Source organism: Neolamprologus brichardi, unplaced genomic scaffold (assembly GCF_056152115.1).
Source record: "Neolamprologus brichardi isolate AB-2024 unplaced genomic scaffold, ASM5615211v1 NODE_ptg000031l+_length_7269946_cov_1, whole genome shotgun sequence".
Taxonomy (NCBI): Eukaryota; Metazoa; Chordata; class Actinopteri; order Cichliformes; family Cichlidae; genus Neolamprologus; species Neolamprologus brichardi.
The window spans coordinates 4,850,648-4,866,071 of NW_028270136.1; the positions used below are offsets into that span (position 1 = coordinate 4,850,648).

The 15,424-nt window shown below is 41.7% G+C and overlaps 2 protein-coding genes across 3 annotated transcripts; one reads left to right on the plus strand and one right to left on the minus strand.

The window, feature by feature from the left end:
• Positions 1-2,263: 2,263 nt before the first annotated feature.
• Positions 2,264-5,798, minus strand: LOC148094719 (C-type mannose receptor 2-like). 2 transcript variants are annotated; one of them, XM_087837281.1, is made up of 5 exons: positions 5,747-5,798; positions 3,435-3,791; positions 3,021-3,347; positions 2,853-2,950; positions 2,264-2,468 (listed from the first exon to the last, which is right to left on the minus strand). In XM_087837281.1, exons 1-5 carry the CDS (start codon positions 5,781-5,783, stop codon positions 2,331-2,333), a joined length of 957 nt encoding a protein of 318 aa, XP_087693407.1. In that variant the 5' UTR covers positions 5,784-5,798; the 3' UTR covers positions 2,264-2,330. The 2 variants fall into 2 exon arrangements, with proteins under 2 accessions (XP_087693407.1, XP_087693406.1); XM_087837280.1 differs by having other exon boundaries at positions 3,006-3,347; positions 5,747-5,783.
• Positions 5,799-10,213: 4,415 nt separating this feature from the next.
• Positions 10,214-13,002, plus strand: LOC148094720 (uncharacterized). Its single transcript, XM_087837363.1, has one exon. It carries the CDS (start codon positions 10,374-10,376, stop codon positions 12,615-12,617), a length of 2,244 nt encoding a protein of 747 aa, XP_087693489.1. The 5' UTR covers positions 10,214-10,373; the 3' UTR covers positions 12,618-13,002.
• Positions 13,003-15,424: the final 2,422 nt, after the last annotated feature.

The following is a 15,424-nucleotide window of genomic DNA, read 5'->3' on the forward strand; positions in this document are numbered from 1 at the left end:
TATCATCTAACCCACAGCTGATCCCGCCCACTTGAATGCACTCGCTTGGCACTCCTACTGTACTTGCAAACGGCCAGAGCGAGACCGGTGGCGCGAGCTTCCTCCATTCACACTTTCTTCTTTACTATCGCCTGCGCTCCGAACCACGCCAGGACAGGGAGAGCACAAACTCCCGCGGATTCATACACACTGTGAACAGATGAGCAGCAGAAGTTTTCAACATTTTACATTCAGATGTTTCACAAACTGTTGGATTGTCTGTCTGGGATTTCATAGCCAGTCATGTGACTGCTGTCCCGCCAATCAGCTTCACTGTATGTGAGACGTCTTATTGTTTAGCATTAACCTTCATGTTGTCTCAGCCTTTATGATGTGTGTTACTGGCATCAAATTCAAAATAAGAGCATAAAAATGAAGCAACTGAAAGTTCTGACAGGACAATAAAATATCAACAGACTTTATTGAATAGAGTTTACAATGAAGATGGATGCAGAGCAATGACTGTAGTTTACAGAATCAAACAGCAGCAGAGACATTTCTGAGACAGAAAAATGTATATTTAATATCATAATAGAGCATAAATGCCCGATTCACTGACATATACAGCATATCTACTGTTATATTGCTGGGTGCTCATTTGAAATATAAAGTAGGAAGTAGAGATGGCACCATACCACTTTTTTATGTCCGATACCGATATCATAAATTTGGATATCTGCCGATACCGATATGAATCCGATATAGTGTTTTTTAATCAATAAAACTGTTTTTTAAATATCTTGCTGCTTTTTGTATAAGTTCATACTCAAGTTAAAAAAACAACAACACTAAAGCTATTCTGTTATACCTGTATGTAAAAAATACACTGCACCCAAAATATTTCATAGATCAGCAACACTGATCAATCTAATAAAGTTAAACCTGCTCCATCCTCCCTATTCTGGTGTTTTAAAGAGTACTTAGCAGAAATATTAAGCAACCTAACTAACAGGGTTGCAAACTCCCAGCAAAAGAAAATAGGGAACCACCCTCCACCTCATGATGCTTAATCGATGTAATCAACTTTAATTTGATGCAGGGGAAAAATGCACAGAAATAAATTATTTTTCAAGAATAATTAAATAGATTCAACATCTTTCTTCAACAGAACTGCAGACTGCACAGATGGTTCCCAAAGGAAAAAGTACTACAGCTTACTAGGGTATATTAGACTTAACAGTTACTATATACAGTAATGGACTTCTATACATTTTACATTAGATTAAAACTTTGGGTGTAAGATTCAGATAATTATTAAATAATTAAAAGCTCGACATTTTAAATGAGAATAAGAAAGAAAAGTATGTCTTTGTGCCCCCTTTTCCCTGTTCATGCCCTATCGGCCCCCCTGGCTAAACTTTGCTAGATCCGCCCCTGCACAGTTACGTCAGCTGTAGAAAAAGATCCTGGTGTAGAAATAATATTAAATAAATTCTAACAACAGCTTATCAAGCTTAAACGTGCTGCTGTTGTTCAGCCGCTGGTTTCCTCTTTGTGGTGCAAAGTGAGACAAAAACAAACAAGAGAGACGATCAGCTGATCATTGATCAGTTTATGATTGAAGTAGCAGCAGGAGAGAGAGAGAGAGAGAGAGAGAGAGAGAGGCAGTCGCTCCATATATCGGTTGTTAAGTTTAACGTGGGAATGCTTTACAGACATTCAGAGATGAACTTACACACTTGCTTTACTTCTCTCTGGGAAAACTTCCTCTGAGATGAAATGTTTGCTAGCAGGCTACAAACACACACAGCCGCTCTATCACGTGACCACACTGCTCCCACGTGCTACGGTTATGAGCCAAGTTACGCCGTGTCGTAGTTTTGTGAGGTGCTTTTTTGATATTTAATGGATCGATTACATTTTTTATTTCTCTCCGATATCCGATCCAGTAATTTAGGTCAGTATCAGACCGATACGTAATATCGGATCGGTCCATCTCTAGTATGAAGTCAAAAAGCTCAGACATCAGGCTGCTCTGAACACTCAGTTTCACCTTTTTCTCCTCTTGAACTTTCATATGTAGAGACAGGATATCATGAACATTTATATCTGAGACACAGAAGGTCCGCTCACCTGCTCACCTGCAAACTTTAGCTTCACCAATCAGAAGAAACAAAGAAGCATAAAACATCAGACACTCTGTGATCTGAGCTCAGGATAAAGAAGGATGATTTCCAACTGTCAGTCATGCAAAGCTACGCTGTTACAGTCCAGCAGTCAGAGTACAGAGATGGAAATAAGTTGAAGTACACAGCAGATCATCTGAGGAACATCAGCCAGTAACGTTCAGACTAAACCGACCCACAGTCTTCCTCCTCACAGTAACCGGCTGTCTCCTCCTCTCTGTGGAAAACCTTCCCATCAGGCTGCGTCCTCCACCTCAGCTTCACCTCCTCTCTGATCCCTTGCTCCACCAGCTTCTCCCTCACCTGAAACAGTTTTCACACATTAACAGAAGCTCCTCATTTATCAGCCGTTGTTTCTGTAGTGAGCAGAAAACGATGTTCGTGCTGTTTCTGGGGGAAATGAACTGAATGAACTGGCTGGGGATGAAACTGAAGAATTAGGCGTCATTGCCTGTCATTGGTTCGCTTCGTCTCCTCACAGTAATCTGAAATTAAATGACTTCTTCAAGTTACCAGTTAAAAAAAGGTTAAATAATACAAATCGTTGGGATTGCATTAAACGAGTCTGTATCTCTGCAGCTGTGTGCTGTCACGTGTCCCTGAACCTGCACAGACTCACTGCTCTCTTTCATTTCACAGTAGTTATAGCGGTCTGTTCCTTGTATCGGGGCCCGTGTGACCTCTGACCTGCTGCAGGATGGATCCTTGCACTGTGGGGTCGTTCAGGTCTGCAGATCCCGCCCTCAGCTGAACCTTCACTGACCTCAGGACTGAAGGTTTGACATCTGCAGAGAAAGAAAAGCCCGATGAGCCCAGGAGGACCAGACTGTGCAGAAACACAGAGGACAGACTCACTTTTGGAGCAGAGGAAGGTGCGTTGGTCATCACAGTTACGACTGTTGAAGGAGCCTGTTGATCCGACTATTGTGGCACAGTTTAGACTGTTATCAGGCTGCCCGGGCCCCCACGGCAGGTTGGAGGCTGTGCTCGAGTTTGACCACGTCCAGTATTTTCTGTACAGTCCAATCCAAGTCAAATAATAAGATGGCATCGTTTTAGTGACCCGGCTGTTGTCCTGCGTGTCGTTGATGGTGCTCAGGTCTGTGTACTTCTGTCTGCAGTAAGACTGAGCATCAGACCAGGTCATTGAGTTCTTCACCAGGATGTGTTTGTTAGTCGCAGCTGAAAGACAAACGATCAGATGGATTCAAACCTGCAGCTAAAATGTTCAGTTTGTCAAACCCTGGAACCAAAGTCTGAAACACTCACCGTCATAGCAGACAAAGAAATAATGAGCTGAGCACGGTGAAGTGAACCATGATCCATATCCAGCTATTATCACACACTCATCAGTCCCTGGCTGTCCCGGGAACCACGAATTAAACCAGGATGACTGAACTGGACCAGTTTGAGACCATTTCCAGCTCCTGGAGAGTCCAATCCACGCCTCGGTGCTCCCCGCCCTTTTCTGAGCTTCCTGGATGAGAGCTGAGCTGTTAACGATGGCGAGGTCAATGTACTCATCTCTGCAGTATTGCTGAGCATCGTTCCAGGACTTTGTCACGTTAATGAAGTAGAGCTGTCTGACTAACTGACCAGACTGAAGATGGCAGACCATCACGTAACCTGAGAGGACACGAGTCAGTCAGCGCGGTCACAGACTCACCTCAGCTCGACTATTTTAGTCATCAGGAGAATTTACAGACATTTGAACAATGTTGTGGTCTGTTAATATATGTTAATATATGTGTCCTTCAAAGGATGTGTAGCTCGTGTACTGGTCAAAAGGTGTTTCACGGTGCCTGTGGACACCTACACACTGGTTTCCTGCTCCAGGGCGAAACTCTCACATCAGGTTAAAAAGCTGCTTTAACAGTGCTAAGCTTGTTTTTCACTCTGGCCTTATTGCACATGTATTTGGACGATTTTTCCTCTTCAGTGTGCACAATGAAGGAAAACGACGTGTTAGTGGTCGAGGCTCAAAGCTGAACAACACGTGCACACGGACGTGCTAAAAGCAGTCAGAATCTTTTTCAGCGAGCTGACGGGTTTGCAGCGTTTCAGGCTTTCAGTCAGATTTCTACACAGAAAATTAAATCAAGACCAAGGTTATTATCGTTAACGAAAACTAACAAAATAACGAAAACTAGAAGTGAAAAAACATTTTCGTTAACGGAAATAAAAACAAAAACAAAAACAAAAAAAGGAAAACTAACTAAAACTATAATGAGTGTTCACAAAACGAACTAAAATTAACTGAATTTATAGCAAAAATGTGTTTAGTTTTCATTGATGTGTGCGTGTCATACAAGAGTCAAGGGTGAAAATGAAGTTTAGTTTCCAGATTTTTTTCTTGCTGTGTCTCATTATGCCAGCAGGTGGCAGCACGTTAGTCGAGTCGTCTGTGTCGCTGCTCCGTCCACGCGCAGAATCATGTCAGGAAAAGTCGGGAGCCAGAGTCCAATTTGGGATTACTTTGAATATGACTGTGTTTTGGATAAAGCAAGTGTCTTGTAGTGGAAACAGACAAATTATGAGGGACATTTCTAAAGGGAAAAAATCCCACAAACCTTAAAGTGCACTTGAAAAGCTCACACAAGAAGGCTAACCTAGCTTACCTTGAGAAGGTAAGGGAGCACACTCAACCCTCATCCCCAGAAAACAGAAGCTAACCCCAGGCAAGGCAGCGTGATGCATCCCGAGACAACAGGACGGGGATATCTACACAACTGTGTGAGTCAATTACCTTCAAAAAGTTTATCAATTCACTTGAACCAAAATTACGAACACCCGGTGCTGCGAGAGTTAATAGTCTCATTGGGGCCAAGATATACGTTTTATAGTTGCCTGGTATCAATGGTTGTTCATCTGCCTTTATTTATTTATTTAAAGAACCCATAGGTGGGAATGTGAGTTGTCTGTCTCTGCGTGTTAGCCCTGCGACAGACAGGCGACCTGTCCAGGGTGCAGTATGGTAGCTGGAATAGCAACATACCCAAGGATGAGCAGAATGACTGATATGATGAAACTGGGATTTTGTTACACTTAATTATTGCAAACACAACTAAAACTATAACTGAAACTAATCAAAACTAAACTGAAACTAAACTAAACTAGCAAACAATTGGTAAAAACTAATTAAAACTGATATAAAATTGAAAATCTGAAGTCAAAACTAAATAAAAATAAAAACTAATGAAAATTGTAAAACTATTAAAACCCTGATCAAGATGTGTTTTTCTCAGCAGTGCACACAAACAGCCACGTCCATGCACTCTCTCTTCCCTCCTTTCTTTCTTTCTTTACTCTTTTACTTCACTTTATACAAACTGTTACAAACTGCCGACTATTAAACTGTCGATCAAACTTCTAACTGGACCCAAAGAAACCTTTAGAAGTTTAGTTGACATGACAAAGATCTTTGGAGATTGTACGAGTGTTTCTGTGACTGCTTGAAGCTCGTTTACAGACACCTTTAAAATAATCCCTATGGAGCAGTTCACTTTGTGCTTTCTTTGATTTTCTGATATCAAACGTTTTATTCAAACTATAAATGAGGCGACTGAGATGAGTCTACAGACCTGAGAGCAGCAGCAGGATCAGTCCACACCTCTTCATGACTGAGAGCTGAAAAACTGTGAAGATGTCCTCATGAATCTCATCTGCTCGTTCATTATTAATCATAACACTTAAAGCAGCATCAACAAAGAGGCAGACGTCTCTGTCATTCACTCCATTTCTATCTAATCTGATCGTTCAAACAAAACTATCAAACATGTTTAACATTTGAAACGTTCAACTTTAAAACTGTTGTCTTCATTCAATTATCATCATTTTGATTATTAGAATAGCAGACAATGAATGTGTGAGATTATCAAATAAATCAAACATATGCGTAACATACCGACACGATGAGACGTCTGTGCAGCTGTGACAGTCAGAACTCTTCCTCTGATATAAATGTCATCCTCGCTCCTCCTCCCACGTCCATCAGAGACTTTGTAAAAGCAGCCCAGTGGTCATTACAGTGCATTTGTTTAAAGATGCTCAGAGTCGTTTAACTGAAGATGACTTATTCAAAGTTATTACAGATGCAAACAGACTGACGTCTGGCAGAACGGGCTGTGAACTGGAGCTAGACGAGGTCACGGGCGTCGAACCATGAAACTAGGACTGAGGTTAAACGCAGTAAACGGGCCGTTCGGTTTCAGGCTTCAGTGTCTGTGAGAGGAAGAACGTGCTCCTCCTCCTGACTGGAGGTCAGCGTGTCTGCTGCATCATCAGCAAAGATGGACGCACTTGGAAATGTTTGTGTCTTCATTTGAATCCAAAGCTGTGCATGTGTTTGCATGGATACAACGCTGATCCCGACCACTTCAGTCTTATTTGACTAATGTTGTCATTATTAGAATTGGGACAAAAGAGCGTTCAAGCTCGACTCCTCCAAACAAATCAGTGATGATGAAGACACAACCCGACACATTCCACATGTCAGTTCCAATCATAGAGAACAAATAGTTTTTATTTTGTTCCTTGTTTGGCTTCAGCGTGTTTTTAATGATATTACAGTTTTAGTGCATCTCCTCTAAAAGTGCAAAGCTTGCTCTGAGAGTCTCACACAGCACCACTTCCAAAGATGGAGGCTCAGTCACATACAAATAAAATGCACTGATTTTAAAGTCATCACTAAATTTCACTGAAAGTAAGTAAATAAAATGTTTGTGTAGCGCCTCACAATGCGAAGATCACAAAGGGCTTCACAAAGAAATACCAAGGAGTTTAAAAGAAAAGTGAAACTTTTTAAATGGTCTGCATTTGTATAGCAGAACATTTGGCAATAAAACCCATCCTGATCCTGGACAAAGAAAGCTCAGTGGTGGAATCAAATATGACATTTCAGTCAAAATTCAAGGTATTTATTTCTATTTCATATCATTTATGACCCCTGTGTGAAAGCTTTAGTTATGTTTAAGGACAATATCCCAAAAATAAAGTCAGAGATTTGATCCGTGTGTGTTTCAGATGAAATGAAGACAAACTGATGTAGTAAATATTATTTTATTGATGACAAAACTGTGCAGTATAATTTACTTAAGATGTTGCAGATATGAGAGCATTAAACAGGCTGATGTTTGGAGGCTCTAACAGGAGAGAGATGATACAGAAACACGTCATCTTTATAAAATACTGACACACTTTATGAAGGGACAACTTTGTGTTTAAATGAGCTGCACACTTTTCCCACTGAAACCAGCACAATCCCACTGTGATGAAAACAATATTTGAACTAAATATATTCTGGATAAATCAAAGCATTATTGTCTGTGGTTCCCTTAGTTTTCCTTGGTTCCCTGTCAGATCCTGCAGGACAAACAGCAGTGAGTGGTTCCTGTATGCAGCTGTTACAGTTTGTGTTGGAGATACTTCTGCAGATACAGGAAGCAAATATAAAAGTGTTTTCAATGTTTTTAGCAGTCCCTCAACTACAGAGAGCTGCCTGCTCTCCTCTGCTGCTGGCTCCTCTTCCTCCTCCTCTTCCTCACACACTGTCCTGGTGTATCATCAGGGGTGGAGAGCCTCCGTCTCCTCTCACCTTCTCAGGTTCTTCTGACTCTGGACACTTGCAGAAGGAAATCAACCACAGCAGTCAGCAACAAAAGCAGCAGAAGTTCATCAAATATGTGTGAACTTGCAGGATGAAAACACAGTTTTCTTGTATCATCACAAAGACACACTTTATGTGTTTTAATCAGAGAGAAACAGGACAGGATCCTGCAGAGTGTTGGTCTTTATAACAAAGGCGACAGACTCAGGTTGTTTGATATAAGCCTGACAACAACCGCAGGAAACAGGAGGAGGACTTCTCCATCTACTGTCTCATTATTAGTGCTTTATACAGGATGAGAGCTCTCTAACCCTCCTCTTGTGTTAGCTTTCTGTTATCATCTCTTATGTTAACGGGTCGGTTTTGACCCGTGAATTAAATCAGTTATAAAATACACTAAAAACAATAAGTGATCATCCAATTTGTTTCTCATCTCTTGGTTATCTTGTTAGGCTTCCTTATCCATGAAAGTGTTGGTTTTAATACTTTTGGTGTGGGCCTGTGGGTCTTTTTTTTGTCACTATACCCCTCGATTTCAATTGAAAAAAATTGTAAAATTAACCTCAAGAGAATCATATTAATAAATAAAAGGTTTTTGTGTTACCTGACTATTACTGAGGGGTATAGGACACATCTCTTAAATAAATCTGTTTTATTGATTTTTTTCATTTTAAGATTAATTACTAAAATGACATCTATGGTGTTACGGGTCAATTTCGACCCATAGATATTTACATCAAGAAAAAACAAAAAAAAATTGTTGTTTTTTAGCAGTAGACCTTTAATATAAACTGAAAAAAAGAAAAAGTCCACTCCTCCTTTCTTTTGGTTATAGTCGTGGGTAATTGTGGGCTTTTTATCACTTCCCAATGATACAGCTACATCTTTGTGAAGTTTCCTTTGTGAAGTTCTTGTCCGAGGTCATATCTGGTAAAAAATAAAATAAAATATTACAGCTGATATTGTGATCCTGCAGTCCAGTGGTCATATCGAGGACCACACATTTTCATTGTTTCTTCTCAGGGGTGCCACTCGCAGCTTTGACCGTGAAAATCTGTACATTCTAGCCATAGTTGGTTTTTGCATCACAGGCTTCCCAGTTTTTTCGGCCGTATTTCCCTGGCTTACTGGGTATGTATTGCCGGTAGGGGCATTTTCCTCAAAAAGTGGACAGTTCATCCACTGTCACCTCTGGCCCTGGGATGAACATCAGGGGAAGAAGCTGTACCCATCTCTCCCAGACATCCCTGATGGGAGCAAGCTTGTCAGACCTCGGTCTGGTCTCTCTGTTGTCAAATCTGAGGACTCCTGAATCAAAATGATATCAAATGTGTGAAGTGACATCATTGCCCAGAAAATGATCAGATGTGTCTGTGTCTTCTGGATGATAGTCCACATTGTCTTCCTCCTAGAAACCTGCCCATCTGAATCGCTATGCTGCTCTGTGTCCTCTCCTTCATTTTCACCAAAAATATGATGCAGAACTTGGCTCACTGTGAATCTTCTTCTCATTTTTGTATGCTGCAAATTGTAAATGTGCACTCTGGAGGTCAAATGGCCACTCAAATGAGTGAATTCTTGACATGTCCGTCTTTATTTTGTTTTGTTTTTGTGCAGGTATACTGCAAAAAACACGCAAAATAAGAATCCCCTAAAGCTCATATGATTAGGAGAGGAGCTTGCTGTCAATGTTTTAGCTGACAGTGCACTTATGATTTTTGGGCTTTAATTATTGCTTTATACTCATAATATTATACCTGGGTCGAAACCGACCCTAACAACACAAAGGTCATAATTTCAACTAGGGCATTTTATAATTTAGTGAAAATATTTTATTTTGTTTTATTTTGTAGAAATAGAGGTTCCTGACAAAGTCAAAAAGCCTTGATACAATAAACAAATGTTTGTGATTTGTTTTATGCATTTGAAATTTAAAATGGGTCGGTGCCGACCCTAACACGAGAGGAAGGCTAAGGACCAACTGCAGCACAGCATGCTTGAGTCTGCGTCCTCACCGCAGTTCGCGGGCCAGATATTTGCTCAACCGTCTGCTCGGTGTTTCCTGAACCGTTTAAGTACGTTTGGCTTCACAGCGACAGACGGAGCTTCGGCAGAAACCTGAACTAACGGACCAAAGATCGCGTTAAACGGCGATATCACCAACGTCACGTAACTTAGCCGAAGGGTCGCTAAACGTGACTTTTTAAGACTTTTCATTACGCTAACATTTGTTCCGCGGTATATTTGAAGTGAGATAAAAGCCCAGCGCTTACTTTGAAGACGGTATTTCTGGAGCGCTTCACTTCGACCTCCCGCCATTTTTCTTCAACCGTTGACTCGCAGTGAATCCTGGGATATGGTGAGCGCGCGGCTTCTATCCGCGTGCTCGTGCGTTCTTCGGGACGTCACTGGCAGATCAAAGGAATTAGCTTCTGCGTTGATCGTCACAGCCACGTCACAGGCAGGGAAAGCCTTAAATAGCGGCTCTCACACAGAAACGTTACTGCTCATCTGTTTGCAAGTTCAACAGTCGGCGTTCTCCCAAACAAGGAAATTATCCAGCGGTTCTCTCAAACCCAGATAATCTAAAGTACGATACAACCATGTCAACACTCAGTGTAAATGACAATTCAGTCGTGGTCACACCAGACCAGATTGTGCCACCTATCAACAGGTGCTTCGAAAGGCTCTCTGGAGCTCAGTGGAGCGCGATAGAAGGTGGCGCATGCGACTCAGGCGTCCGAGCGGTGCTCGCTGATATGATTTGTGAAATCATTCAGATCGCCTCTAGCAGAATCCTCAAAAATGCCCTTCCTGTTATTCAGGATCGCATGAGGAAGGAAGATGCGGGGAAAATAAGCCCGTCCCTCGGAGTCTCCATCTCAGCCGCCATCGCCGGCGCCCTTAACGTCAGGGAACAGCGACATGAGAGCGCTGACGAGCTGACACGGATGGTTGAGGAAGAGATCTCCGAAAAGGTCAGCTCAACGGTCAAACTCATTAGAGAAAGCCCCGATCTCCCGCAAGACCCTGCCGTTTATGTGAGCGGCAAATGTAGTAATATTAAAAAGCTGCACCGCATGGTTTGCCACGCTGCCTCGTGCCTTAAAAGGCATGTAGCGCGTAAGCTGCGCTGCCGGTGCGCGTCGAGCGGCTCTGATTCCGGTACAGAAAGTACGGATCCAAAGATGTCCGTGAAATCAGCAATCACAGAAATCTCTGTGATTCTGTCATCAAGGAGCTCAGGTGGAGAGATGACAGATAAAGATGAGGAAGAAACTCTAACAGAGATACTTCGCAACATGGATTTAAGCAGTGAACAGCTTAAATCCAGTGAAGAGCACTGTGAGAGGTGCAGGTTACCCAAACCTGCCTTTAATGCAGGATTACTTATCAGCATGCTGAGAGACTTCTTCTCCAGATGTTTTCCATCCACCTCTCACTCCGAGCTCAAACGCAAACAGCGCTTTGCCATGTTTGCGAGAAAACAATTTGAAAAAATCACAAAAGAGCTGAGAAAAGTAATAAAGGCAAACAGAAATTTTTTGGTTTGTCTAAAAAACATTTGCAAGTACCCCAAAGGTAACGCAGTGCCCTCAGGTGAAGGTAGCCTCCCTGGGTCCCAGAGTACAGAGGCTCATCGAGCCCCGTCCCGAAACACACTGCTCCGTTACATACGTTCCTCTCCCGTCAACTTTGAGGCCATTAGATCAGACATTAATCAGTTATATGAGAAATTAACTAGTGGAGGAACCAGAGATTTTACTGTGGAGTTAACGGCAAAAGTCTTTGATCTATTTATGACGGATCGACTGTATCGAATCCCCGAACCTGTAAGGGGTAGATCACTCTCAGACACCGTCATCTGCAGGACTCCACAACCAGCACATGGATCACAGCGTCCCTTTTCTGTTGAAGTCCTCTATGTGCTCGTAGAAGACGAAGTAGAGAAGTTTGTACAAAAGCTGTTACTCTGGGTGGAGAACGACAACCAAGATCAGCTGATTCAGGACAAAGTTTCTGTGGCTGTGGAAGACATCCAGAAAATTATTAAAAGAACGAGGACGCCGACAAAGGAAACGCACACAGATTCAGATGGCAGTGGAAGAGAATCTGTTCCATTACCCGTAACACCAAAATCTCGGAGCATTACCCCAGAAAAATGCTCTGTGGAACCTGATCAGAAACCAAAATCTGGGAGCATTACCCCAGAAAAATGCTCTGTGGAACCTGATCAGAAACCAAAATCTCAGAGCATTACCCCACAAAAATGCTCTGTGGAACCTGATCAGACACCAAAGTCTGGGAGCATTTCTTCCCAAAAACGCTCTGCCCGTGTTTCAGGCTCACCCAAGGATTCCTCTGACATGTCAGAGATGAGGCCTGTATCAGTGTCATCTTCTGATGCTGAGAAAATTTCCGATGACCTCGCTTTTATCCTCATGATGAGAGTCATCAGAAAATCAAAACCTGCAACTCAACACTTTTTTGCCAGGATCTCATGTACTACAAAAGAAGTAGACGCGGTCCTCAAGCGTCTGAGAGATCTGATGCAGCCTGAACTCAGCAGCACAGAGTCTGCCACAAGTCTGATGAATGACAAGAAGAAGTTCATCAAGAAAATGGCCAAATGCCTCATCAAGGAGTTTGGCTCCCCAGACAATGTGTTAAAGGCTGCGATGGCAAAGGATGTGTCTTTTGATGAGGCTCTGATAAAGCATCTAAAAATGCTCCTCGGAGTCATCCCCAGTCCTCCCAAAAAGTCCAAAATTTCCAGGTTTTTTTCAGCGTTGGGAAAAACTCTGGGAAAACCCTTTAGGTGGTTCACTAAAGCCAGAGATGATTGAAATGACCATCCTGGCTTTTCCCCGCCGCCCTGCTTCTTTTAACATCTTGAAGCAGAATTTTAGCACCAAATCTAAATTTTAACAACTGTAGTTCACGCCATCTCGTCTCCTTTTTGATTTCCATCCCCCCCAACCGGTCGCAGCGGATGGCCGCCCCTTCTGAGCCCGGTTCCGTCGGAAGTTTCTTCCTCTTAAAGGGAGTTTTTCTTCCCCACAGTCGCCTCGTGCTTGCTCAGAGGGGGATCATTTGATTGTTGGGGTTCTCTGTAGTACTGTAGGGTTTTGACCTTACAGTACAAACAGGGAGGAGACTTTGTGATTTGGTGCTTGATTATGCTAAAAATCTAATTTGGCATAAAATAAAAATTTAAAATAATCAAAAATACATTCCAACTTTGTTTGTGTTTTTCTTCTGTTGTCAAATATGTAGAAAGTGTTGCACGTGTGATTTTAGTCATTTTGCATCAACATGTAGCCAACATGTGTCTGTTTGTGATCACGCTGCATCTGTTTTTGTCTGATTTGTGTCTTAGTCTTAGCATATTGTTAAATATCACATTTTTCTTGTCAAGTGTTTGAAGGAAACACTTTGGAGCCACTTGAATGAATGTACGTAAAGACATTTACATGAGGACAAACTGATTTCAAGGAAATAAAAATGTTAAAATTTGAAACGTTGTTTCAATCGTAGTTTCACATTTGAGGTTTTTATAAGTGTTTATTTTCATGAAGAGTTTTTCCAGCAATAAAATCTGCGTTTTGAGTTTAAGTCGCGTCTCTGAGAGTCCTGCATTTTGGGTCCACCGTTCCTGCCACACAGCCGATCTCGACAGTCATTATATTTTAGGATAGTTTCTGAGTTGAGGAGAATAAAAGAATATTTAACAGTAAGTGTACCAATGTTATTGTGTACTACGCACAGATTAATTTACAAAGTTTTAATTTACAAATGTTTGAGCAAATGGTGTATTAGGTTGTAATTGTGTAGAAATGTACATTTAATGAGTTGCAGTAAAAAGAAGTGCCTGTAAACGGTAATATAAACACAACTTTTTATATTAATGGAAAATATCAGTTAACAATACAGAAAATATACCGAACAAAATTTTCAGTTTTATAGCCGAAGGAAATGTCCGTAAATCTTACAGAGAGTATTCTGTAAATACTTAAGAAATTTATTGTTTCATCATTTACAGAAAAGTCCGTCAATTTCCATAAAAACAGAAAATTACCAGGACATTTTCTGTTTTTTACAGAATTCTTTTTTACAGAGAGGACACAGCTGGGGTCACTTTGTTGGGATGATGATGATGATGCAGGGGTTAGTACTGCTGCCATAGCAACAACATGATTGGCTGGTCCTCTTACTCATCTCCAACAATGACTTCAGTTGGTTGAGGACTTTAAAAGGATGGAGCCGTGACTGAAATGTATACTTATATTAAATGCCCCTGCAGCAGTGACCCCGCCTCTCGCCGTATGACAGCTGAGATGATTTTGTGTTTCCTTCCCTGCCTGCACGACTTCTTCAGTATTTCAGCTACATTTGCCATCGGTGGCAAAGTGCAAAAGTAAGCATAAATAAATAAAACTACAGCAATTTCAATACCAGGTCAGGGAACTGCACTTGTGGGGCATTAATGAGCAGCTCCACTGGACTGTCCTGGCTCCATTTCTTTTCACATTATATAAAGCTGACTTCAAGACCATCACCAGACTGGACACAATGGGAGAGGTGGTTGAAAGATGCACAATAAAGACCTTAGAAGCCATCGTGAACATCTCTGAACAGCTCACCTTATAACATCTTTATGGGACCTGGAGGACTCGTCTGTCTTCGTTGTTAAACAGGGAGACAGAAAATCATTCACACACAAAATCATTTCACTCCTCATACAAATAGTGAGTCATGAATTTCCCTCTGGGATCAATAAAGTTATTCTTAAGTTTCATCTCTGGTGCGTTATAAACGCTGTTACCGACTCCACTGTTAGATTATGTGTTATCATAAATATCGACATGAGCTGCGATTAGTTTGTGGAAACAGGAATTTTCCTTTTAACAGCTTCCTGAAGTGAATGGAAGCTCATTTGGTACATTTAAAGGGCTTTTATTTTGAAATCCAAAATCAGACTGATATTAACATGGCCCCAGTGTGAGGGTGTGTACTGGTGATAAAAAGTTTACTGAAAATAGATGATAAAATCTTATCTAAGATGAGAGTTGGTCAGTCCACAAATGATGTCACCAGATCAGACAGCTTTCATTTCAAACCAGCGCTCTAGTTCAGATGTCAGAAGGCTGTTTAGTATCGTCTTCTCGTCCCCATCCTCACCCATCCCACCACTCAACTCAGCCCAGTTTCTACTGAAAGCACCCTGTGAGAAGCCAGAGCACCGTCCTTCCAAAATGTCAGCGTCACCTTCAAGACATGCCAACAGTTGAAGGTTGGCTTGTAAAAAGCCAACTGTTGGCTTTGTAAGTTTCTCTCTCTTATTCTTGGCCCTTATTTTCCTCGCTTCTCCCCATTGTTCCTGAGTTTTACAGCTGTAAGTAAAGGAAGCCAATCGGAAATTTGGCTGCAGCCAGGAGGAGGCGGAATTTAAGCTCTGCTGTGTCACACGTGGGCGTAGGCTATGATGTAAGCCACGCCCCCAGGGCTATTCACTGGAAAATTGCAAATAAACATGCAGGAGGAAAGAACAGTGAGTCCTGACAGGGTAACAGATCATCTACAAACACATACTCACTGTATTTCAGAGCATCACTGCTATTCTGTCTCTTCATTAGTGGATTTAACTGAAAGA

Bases quoted from the DNA above. Each gene is read 5' to 3' on its own strand.
- LOC148094719 (XM_087837280.1), bottom strand. From the start codon at position 5,783: ATGAAGAGGTGTGGACTGATCCTGCTGCTGCTCTCAG. The intron at 2,951-3,005 runs GTGTTTCTGCAC...CTTTCTCTGCAG, and splicing joins CAAAAGTGAGTCTGTCCTCT to ATGTCAAACCTTCAGTCCTG. The intron at 2,469-2,852 runs GTCAGAGGTCAC...AAACTGTTTCAG, and splicing joins AAGGATCCATCCTGCAGCAG to GTGAGGGAGAAGCTGGTGGA.
- LOC148094720 (XM_087837363.1), top strand. From the start codon at position 10,374: ATGTCAACACTCAGTGTAAATGACAATTCAGTCGTGGTCACACCAGAC.